The sequence below is a fragment of the Sinocyclocheilus rhinocerous genome, unplaced genomic scaffold (assembly GCF_001515625.1).
Source record: "Sinocyclocheilus rhinocerous isolate Xijiao unplaced genomic scaffold, SAMN03320098_v1.1 scaffold3806, whole genome shotgun sequence".
Taxonomy (NCBI): Eukaryota; Metazoa; Chordata; class Actinopteri; order Cypriniformes; family Cyprinidae; genus Sinocyclocheilus; species Sinocyclocheilus rhinocerous.
In genome coordinates, this window is record NW_015658737.1 from 101,408 (window position 1) to 111,430 (window position 10,023).

The 10,023-nt window shown below is 38.2% G+C and overlaps 1 protein-coding gene across 5 annotated transcripts in view; it reads right to left on the reverse strand.

Moving 5' to 3' along the window:
* LOC107722845 (E3 ubiquitin-protein ligase rnf213-alpha-like) overlaps positions 1-10,023 on the reverse strand; it is a 114,572-nt gene that overhangs the window by 60,771 nt on the left and 43,778 nt on the right. For all 5 annotated transcript variants that reach the window (XM_016531338.1, XM_016531336.1, XM_016531337.1 and 2 more), the window contains 13 exons: positions 9,671-9,886; positions 9,310-9,502; positions 6,459-6,514; positions 5,971-6,130; positions 5,740-5,892; positions 5,304-5,402; positions 3,081-3,203; positions 2,091-2,283; positions 1,798-1,971; positions 1,566-1,718; positions 858-1,471; positions 592-751; positions 280-497 (listed from right to left, as the gene is read on the reverse strand). In XM_016531338.1, the coding sequence (XP_016386824.1) occupies positions 280-497; positions 592-751; positions 858-1,471; positions 1,566-1,718; positions 1,798-1,971; positions 2,091-2,283; positions 3,081-3,203; positions 5,304-5,402; positions 5,740-5,892; positions 5,971-6,130; positions 6,459-6,514; positions 9,310-9,502; positions 9,671-9,886 (2,512 nt within the window). The remainder of the gene's footprint in view (positions 1-279; positions 498-591; positions 752-857; positions 1,472-1,565; positions 1,719-1,797; positions 1,972-2,090; positions 2,284-3,080; positions 3,204-5,303; positions 5,403-5,739; positions 5,893-5,970; positions 6,131-6,458; positions 6,515-9,309; positions 9,503-9,670; positions 9,887-10,023) is intronic.

The window sequence follows — 10,023 nt, forward strand, 5'->3', positions numbered from 1 at the left end:
AGATCGCTCTTACCACGGAAATGCATGCTTCAAACAAAACGGTCAGTGAAGACGAAGAAGATGATGATGTGTTCTCTCGGCGCCTATTTATACTATAGTCGCACCGGTAGTGACGTCATGGGCTGTCGCCGGCCAACGTGTTGTTGGTGTTTTTTGAATGTATGCTTCAGACACGGGTTACGACAAGGCGTCCCCCATAGCGACTCCTAGAGGACACAGTTCGAAGTTCCCTTGAAAGAGAACCTATTTTCTTCTTCATTCATTCATTCATACTCTTACCAATTTCTTTGGGAGGTTGGGATCATTGTTAAGTGCCTTCCATAGCTTCTTCAGCATTTCTTTAAAGTGCTTGAAGCCAGCATCTGGCTTCAAATCATAGAGCATTGAGGAGTAGCCAAGAACTGCATCATGAAAGCAGGCCACACGATCCACATCCAAATCATTCTCTCCGGCAGAGATGGAAGCCAAATCCACAAAGACTTTCAACTCATTTATGTCTGAAGGTGTAAAAAGGAATAACATTTTCTTATAAAACAGCATAAGAATGAAAGAAATCACATTCAATAACCAGAACAAACACCTATTATTTACCTTCAAGAGCCTCTTTAACCCAAATAACAAAATTCTTTCTGAGGCCAAGCTCTTTAAGGCACAGTCTACGGGACTCTGTGATGTCCACAAGCACAGTTTTTGCCTGCATCAACTCATTGTCTATGCTGTCAAGACGCTCCTGTTTAAAATCCAAGTGTGTCTGAAGGGTAGAAAGCCTTATGGGTTTACCACATGACTTATTTATTTTTTTATTGAAATGCATTTATCTGACAGTAGAAAACAATGTCAAAAATTAGATGACTTACAGTAACAAGCAACTTCTCCAAAACTTGAAAGTCTCCTTGTAGGCCAAGTGTTTGTTTGACCATCATGACCACCTGAGCTGCCTCTACTGCCAGATGGAGCTCATGGTACTGCTCGATCTGTTGGATTCGTGTCTGGACCCAGCGTTGGTCATCATTGCGATTCAGTTTGCATATAATTGCAACTTCTACTTCCAGTTCATCATATTTTCCCTTGTAGGCCTTGAATGTTACATCAACTTCTTCAAACGTTATGCTACCATCTTTAAGTCTTGTGTATATGTTTTTGTAGGCATCATAACATGGTTCAAATATTTCACTATAAAGATCTTCGAGTGTGATAACCAATTCCTCCTCTGAAGGAATAATTCCATCATCTTTAGCATTCTCTACAAACAAAGTTGCCTGTTTCACCCAACACGTTTTGAAAATGTAGCTGTCTTTATAGCTGTTTAGAACCTCTGCCATTGATCGAACATCATCTTCAAGGTCAAAGTAGGCAACTACTCCCGACATTTCAGAGGGAATCTGATTTAATGAATGAACTTCCATAAACTCGTCCAGGTACATCTCATCAATGTCAATTTTCTGCTTTTCTTCCAACCCTTCAAAATCAACTGTAAAACAGAACAAATTTAGTATTAAAATCTCAGTATAAAAGGGAGTTATTATTGTCAGGTGTTAAGTAGATACTGTAGCATATACAACTACCCATCACATGCTCTTGCAGATTGCGGCACATTGTTATGAGAGCATCTACCAATGCTCTCTCATGATCAATAGCCTTCACCTCCTCTTGTCTAGACTGAAGAAGTCTCCTCATGGCAATGGTGTCCTTGTATTGTTCATTTTCACAAAAACAGTCTGTAAAAACAGTAGAGTAATGACTCCTCATATTACAGTATGGTAAATGGGGCAAATCTCATGTGTGAGATATTTTTACCTAAATTAAGCAGCTCAAAGAAAGCACTCCTCTTTTGCAGTATGTGATTGAGTAGCTTTATCGTTATTTTTCCTGTTATGACTTGATTTAAAATGTTTGCGAATAATGAGGTTGCCATGGCAAATTTCTCTTTAGCCTCGTTAGTAAGCTGATCAATCAGTTTTTCATCAGCACCTGCAGAGCAAAAAAAAAAAATATATATATATATATATATGAGACTCTTTCTTCTGTATAAAAAAAGGTTGTAAACTCACAACACAGCAATGCCATGCAGAGGAAACCCATATAATTACCATGAAGCTGAAAGATATTCTTAGCTGCAGTCCAGCCCAGAAGATGTTTGAGAACAACTTCTTCTTCCTGCAGATAGGTTCCTGTGTCATCTTTTGGCCAGGACTTTAGGATGATGGTAGATACAAGCTTTCCAAATTTCCAGTTAATCCGCAATTTATTGAATCTCTCAAAAAGTTTTCCCTCAGATTTAGTCTGTTAAAAAGATCTGTTCAGTAAGTGTCTTCCCATATTCAATCCCACACACACACACAACACTATAACAACTGTTTTCAGTCATTTTCAGTCAACTTGGAAAAAACAATACAAAAACCATGAAGACCATTGATTAATGTATTGCAGAAACACTGCTCATCACCCAATGAATGGTAAACTCATTACTTTCTGTCCCTGTGCTATAACTTCAAGGATTAGTTCCCTCCAAAAAATTATGTCATCAAAACATTTCAAACCTCAACACACACACATCTCTAATCAGGGCCCTTGGAATCGTCCTAACCTTCCTCCCGTTACATCAACCCTGACCTTGACCCTAAAACCAAGTCTTAACCGTCAAACAGCCCTTTAAATGGGGGCCAAAAAGTGACGACTGGCCAAAATGTCCTCACTTTAGATTCTTGGTCTTCACTCTGATGGTTAAACTCAAACTGGTTCTCACAAAGATAGTTGTACAAGCACACACACACACACACACACACACACAAACAATACAAACATTATCCAAAATTTCTCCTGTTGCACACCACAGAAGCAAGCTTAGAATGACATGAGGGTGAGTAAATTATTACATCATTTTAATTTTTAACGAACTATTTCTTTAAATATTTCAAGCCAGCATGCATTCACTAAATTCTGTAGGTACAAAAAGGTAAATAATCCTCAACCTGGACTAGACTTCGGTTCAAATACCATTTTATTAAATTTTCTAATGAATATTTATATAAAGCTGCATGACTCATGATGTCAGTGAGAATGAAGTGAAAGACCTTTACCTGGCATATTGTGGTAACAGCCTGGAGAGCACACTTCTCTACACTATCCACCAAATAAGGCTGGGAGCCATTAAGTTTCTCAATCTTTGAGCAATAAACCTCAATTTGATCGAGATGATCTTCCTAAAGAGAGTAAAAAACAAAAACAAAGAGAGTCCCATATTTACAAATATACAGTACAAAGAAACACTTTGAAATGTCAAAGTTTTCAGTAGTCCAGGTTAAATGTCTAGTCACATTTATTGAAGTTGAGCCAAATGCAAATCTCTTTTGCTTAAGACATTCCGTCTTAAGTGTGTTTGAAGACTGGGAGTTCGTACAGTAGCTTTGTTTCCATCTAAAGTTGTGAATTTAACTTGCGTGAAAAATTGGAATATCGCATAAAACAATATAATATTACATAACATAAATATAACATAAAATAATATAACAATATAATTGCGAATAAATTGTTTCCATTCCATATGTTCAAGTGAATAAGTCACTTCCTGGGAAAATGGTACAAAGTATCAATAATAAAAATGGAAGCTGCTGCAACCAAAGCCACTGTGGCTCTTTTTCCCTACAGACGAAACAAAGTAACAAATGGGTAATTCCGTGTCAACTCATCGTTTGCCACGATATGGGGAAAACTGTTTTCTCCTAAATACTGAAGCCCAATTTGATAATGTTCATGTAGCTACATGAACACATGGCATTTCAGTCCACCAAAACGGATGGGGCCGGACGCCTATATAGGCCAGCGCTAAGTGCCATTTCATCAGAATCTTTCTCCTTTAGCATGAAGATCCTCAATCTCAGATCCTCAATCTGAGGCACCTGCACCTCGACCTGATGAATCAGCGGATGCTTGCAGATAACTGTGCGGCAGCTGACTGGTCTTCGCCATCTACCTTTGCTAGGTTTTATAGCCTGGACATCCCTGCCCTTCAGGCACAGATTTTGTCCGCCTAACCAACCTGTAACCCTGCTGGTGGTCAGGACTATTTTTGTCTGAGGACTCTGGCCTCCCTGATTCTGGGTTAATTGTGCCCTTTATTGGCCAATGCTACCCTTAGGGCCCTCACCTTGGGTGCCCTAGTGCTGGGCTCACAGGACAGCTTTTTGTTCTGTGTTTATAGCATGGTGCTATTGCATATTGTGGCACAGAGTGGCAAACACAACGTGAGTGAACCATATCGAAAGGAAATCCTCCGTTTACTGAAGTAACATTGGTTCCCTGAGATAACAGGAATGAGCACTGCATAGCTGGCCGTACTACAAAGCCGCACCTCACGCCTATATAGGCCAGCGCTAAGTGCCATTTCATCAGAATCTTTCTCCTTTAGCATGAAGATCCTCAATCTCAGATCCTCAATCTGAGGCACCTGCACCTCGACCTGATGAATCAGCGGATGCTTGCAGATAACTGTGCGGCAGCTGACTGGTCTTCGCCATCTACCTTTGCTAGGTTTTATAGCCTGGACATCCCTGCCCTTCAGGCACAGATTTTGTCCGCCTAACCAACCTGTAACCCTGCTGGTGGTCAGGACTATTTTTGTCTGAGGACTCTGGCCTCCCTGATTCTGGGTTAATTGTGCCCTTTATTGGCCAATGCTACCCTTAGGGCCCTCACCTTGGGTGCCCTAGTGCTGGGCTCACAGGACAGCTTTTTGTTCTGTGTTTATAGCATGGTGCTATTGCATATTGTGGCACAGAGTGGCAAACACAACGTGAGTGAACCATATCGAAAGGAAATCCTCCGTTTACTGAAGTAACATTGGTTCCCTGAGATAACAGGAATGAGCACTGCATAGCTGGCCGTACTACAAAGCCGCACCTCAGTCGATGCTGTTGTTTATCAGTTGAAAGATTCTGATGAAATGGCACTCAGCGCCGATTTACATAGGCAATCGGCTCCACCCACTTTGGCAGGCTGAAATGCCATTTGTTCATGCAGCTACATGAACGTTATCAAATCAAGCTTCAGTATTTTGGCGAAAACAGAGTTCTCGTTCCAGTTATCTCATGGAGCCGTGTGTTTTATGCGCATCTTGCCATTTCCATTCAGTGTTTTTTTTATGCAGAATAGAAAAATGCAGATATTCAATAACATCAACAGAACCCAAAGTCATGAATTTTAATTATTAGTATTTTTAAAATAAAAGTATAAATAAATAAATATTGCACTGGTTCAACTTCCAACCCTAGTAGACATGCATACTGGAACTGTGTAATTAATACCTGCTGGTATTTCCCCTCAAAGTCCAGTGTAAATGTCTCTCTCCATTCTTTAGTGAAGTCCTTACTCATGAAATCTATGGCTATAATATTATTCCACATCTGTAAAGCAGAACAGACAACATCATTATAATAAACTATGAACTGCCGATATAGAAGGATTCTACCATTGGTTAGTTTATATAAACATACAGTTGAGGTCATAAGTTTACACACATCTTGGGCAATCTGCAAAATGTTAATAAAAAAAATAAAAATAGAATTTTTTTTATCACCGTCCTGAATAAGCTATTTCACACAAAAGTGAATGTTTACATACAGTGCACAAGACAAAATAGCAGTATGATTGGTGTTCATATTTTAAGGCAAAATATTTATTTTTATATTTTAATATATTTATTTAATTACTTATGACCTCAACTGTACTTGTTCTGCTTACCTCAATCTCTGTTGTGAAGCTGACAGCCGACATATAGCTACTGTCCAAAAGTCTGCCTTTGAAAGTTTGTCTGATCCATGTCCTCACAGATTTCTTGGCCTCATTGAGTAACACAAGAGTCTTCTCAGGAAAAGTGTCAGCTTGTTGTCTTGCCTTAAGGTTGAACAAATATTTAGTCAATTCTACTGGCTTTAATGAGCTATTTAAAACAAAAATTGCAGAATGGAATACCTGGGCAAATCCTGATACGGAGGCCACTAGGTTCATGCAAGCAACAGGAATATCAGTGAAATTTTGTGCATGACTGTAGTAATGAATTCTTTTGCAGATCTTCTCTAGAAGTTTACATGTTGCTTGTACACACTGAATGCCATAATCCTCACTGGGACAACTAAAACAGCAATGAAAGCTAGTTAACCATTGCACAGTGGAAGGCTTACTAAATTTGTTCTGAAATGATTTTCCTCTCCTGAAAAAGGGGTCTTGTTATATCTGCAAAACAGAATATTTTGTATTCATCCTATATCCGACTTGCAAAAATGTATAGCCCTTCCTGAGAAAAAGTTTTGCAGATACAAGCCAGTGGAGAGGAGATCAGCATAAACGTATACTTTAGCCTACAAAAGTCATGCAATAACACCTAAATGTATTCTAAAATAGAAACCATTTCAAATGGAAATTAATTAATTTTTCCAAAAATTTTAGTGGAAGAACTTTACCTGTATCGTTGTTCGAGCAAGTTACTTTGAATGTATGCCAGAGTATCCGCTACACTCTAAGATAAAATAATAATGATAATTAAATCTACATAGCCCAAACAGATGCATTTTTCTCAATTACAGTTTCTTTTGTTTGTCAAAGGTATACTGTATACCAGTTGTTCTCAACTGGTTTGGCCATGGGACCCACATTTTCCTATATGGTCATTAAGCCGCGACACAATTTTTTAGGCATTTGACCTAATTCTTAAACCAGAGCATGAGCTTGAACCCAATCAAATAATTCTGGAGAAACTTGAAAATGTGCATTTGCTCCCATCCAACCTGACAGAGCTTGAGAGGTGAAGAGGTGAGGAGAAGAATGGCAGATAATTGCCAAATGATGATGATCAAAGCTTGTCGCATCAAACAAAAAAGACTTCAGACTGTAAAGGTGCTTCGGCGAAATATTTAGTTACTGTAAATAACTAAAATATGTAGTATATTTAATACTTATGCAATGTACTTATTTCAGTTTTTTTATTTTTAATAAATTTACGAAAATGTGACAATTCTGTTCTTGCTTTGTCAGTATGGTGCATGGAGTGTAGATTGATGTGGAAAAAAAGTAATTTAAAGCAGTTTAACATAAGGCAGCAACATAACAAAATTTAAAAAAATGAATGGGGTATGAATACTTTCGCAAGGCACTGTAAATAAAATGTATTGATTCTTTTTGGTAACTTTCCAATTGACAACATAATTACGACATTGCATGCTCGTCGTTTCTTTCACGTTTTGTTTGTAATGAAGTGATATACAGTCTGCCACCAGATTTGCGCTTGCAATTGAAGAGTGTTCGCTATGAGCGCAGTATAACGGCTGACAGGATAGGAAAGTTCGTTTTTCGGAGGTGAGAGACCTCATTTTCTAACAAGTTATCAAAATAATGTTAAACTAGTGACACAGACATATAACGTGACAACATCTCATCTAACCGCAGATTAAGGACTGTGCGATATTGAAGAAAAATGCGATATGCGATACATTATTTAATAATGCAATATTCGATATGCGATATGATAGGCCTATTACTTTAAGTGTGTGAAATCAATTTAACTCATATTTAAAAATATTAAAAATATGCTCCATCTGAAGGCCAGAGGGCACAGAAGAAAGAAAGAAAATGCACATCATTCCAGGAAGTCCCGGTCTCTGTTGCTGAATAAACAGAAATTTGAACTGCTTTCCTTTCATTGATTCAACATGACTAATAAACACACGACTACGACAATATATGGTTTATGAGTTCTTCTTATTATAATTGTTATCATAATAAAGTATATTTATAATGCAGTGCTAATCGACACCTATCACTAAGAAGCCACATCGTCTCACGGATGGATTTTATTTCAAACACTCGACTGACATTATAAAGTGAGTTTGGAGTAAAAACATTATATTAAATGTTGTCTTTTGTTGGACAAGATGTTCATAAATGCTTCTCATGTTTGGCGCTTGTTGCTTTTTCAAATGCACGTTATAACATAACTCATGCTCTGATGGAGCATTATTTACTACTGATCACAGAGCCATACTTCACTGACAAGCTGCGCATAACAGCCTCCCCTATTTCATAATCGCACTAAACCAGACAATTTAATTGTGATTTTGATTCGATTTTCGATTAATTGTGTAGCCCCACTTAAGACATAACCGACTGTGTGTGTGTATTTGACCGTTCGAGTGTAATAAGGCGCGGAAGAAAACTGAAGCAATCACACGCTATCCGAGAGATGGTTTGTGTGCGTCAGACAAAGAGTTGTTTTCTGCAACTTATTGCACTAAAAGGGATAGTTCACCCAAAAATGAAAATTTTATGTTTATCTGCTTACCCCCAGGGCATCCAAGATGTAGGTGACTTTGTTTCTTCAGTAGAACACATATGATGATTTTTAACTTTAACCGTTGCAGTCTATCAGTCGTATAATGCATGGCAATGGTAACAAAATCTATGAGAGTAAAAAAAACATGCAGACAAATCAAAATTAAACCCTGCGGCTCGTGATGACAGATTGATGTCCTAAGACACGAAACGATCGGTTTGTGCCAGAAACCGAACAGTATTTATATAATTTTTTACCTCTAATACACCACTATGTCCAACTGTCTTTGGGCACGCGCCCGGCATCCGGTGCGTGAGGTGTGTACGCGCTCTGGCGTAGTTTACGTTAATGGGTGTGTTGATATCCAGCCGAAGAGCAATCAACCATAACCAGTTTGATTAGCCGTCGTACCTACAATGACTGTGAACTGTGTAAACAATGAGTGACGTATACGCCATGCATTATACGACTGATAGACTGCAACAGTTGGAGTTAAAAATCATCATATGCGTTCTACTGAAGAAACAAAGTCACCTACATCTTGGATGCCCTGGGGGTAAGCAGATAAACATCAAATTTTCATTTTTGGATGAACTATCCCTTTAATAACTCTTTTTAGCATCAAGCAAGTCACGTAAGTAACAGTTGCATGCCCAGTCTATTCTCTGCTATATGAGTCGACCTAAAACTTTGACTTTTCGCAACATTTTGAAGTAGTTTATTAAACTAATTCAGATATTGCATGCCATTGCAATATCTGATACATTTGCGATATTTCAATAATTTCGATATATTGTGCAGCCCTACGGCAGATACGGAATTGGAACACTGCGTTTTGTTGTTGTTTTTTCTTTGACTGCACACTCTGTGACCCACTCAAAATGGCCTTATGACCCACAAGTTGAGAAACACTGCTGTATATTAAAAAAAACTGTGGTTTGTGCAATATACTCTATGGTTATTTCTTGTGATGTCTTGACACTCACGGTGGAAGTGCTGTAGCATATATCAGCGGGACATTTCATGGTGAAAAGCTGCAGGATATCCAAGAGTTCTGCATGGCTGATGGAGCTGCACTTGACCAACTCATCTACAGTCATCAGATACATCCAAGATCTGGCCAGCAGTTTGTCCACCTCCACCAAATGTCCATGTGTTTCCATGAGATTCAACATCGCCCTAAAAGAGAGGGATTCAACAGTGACAAGCCAAAAATGGATCATAATATACTGAAACCTAAGTGGGATCAAATGTTCAAATAGCAACTTGATTTGAACTGAAGATTGAAATTTAAAATCAAGAAAAAAAACATTTTGAAAACAACATTTGAAAACACAGATGAAATACCTTCTATCTTGGCTTCCGGGGGAAGTTATATTAACTGATTTGAGTCCCTGCAGTCCAGCCCAGTTCTGCTCAAATTGTAGGTTGACCTTAATAAACACTGGCTCAAATGGTTTTGAGGTGCCTTTGAGAAGGTGCAGTAGTGGAATTACGATGATCCATCTAATCATGTTGGCAGCTCTCACTCTGAGGATCAGTGCCTCCACCATCTCAGACAAGCTGAAATTGGAATCAAAGTTTAAGACATTTTAGACACTGTGAAGTGTATATTTGTTAAAGCACATATTCCTTAGTTAAAATGGTATATATATATATATATATATATATATATATATATATATATATATATAAATATA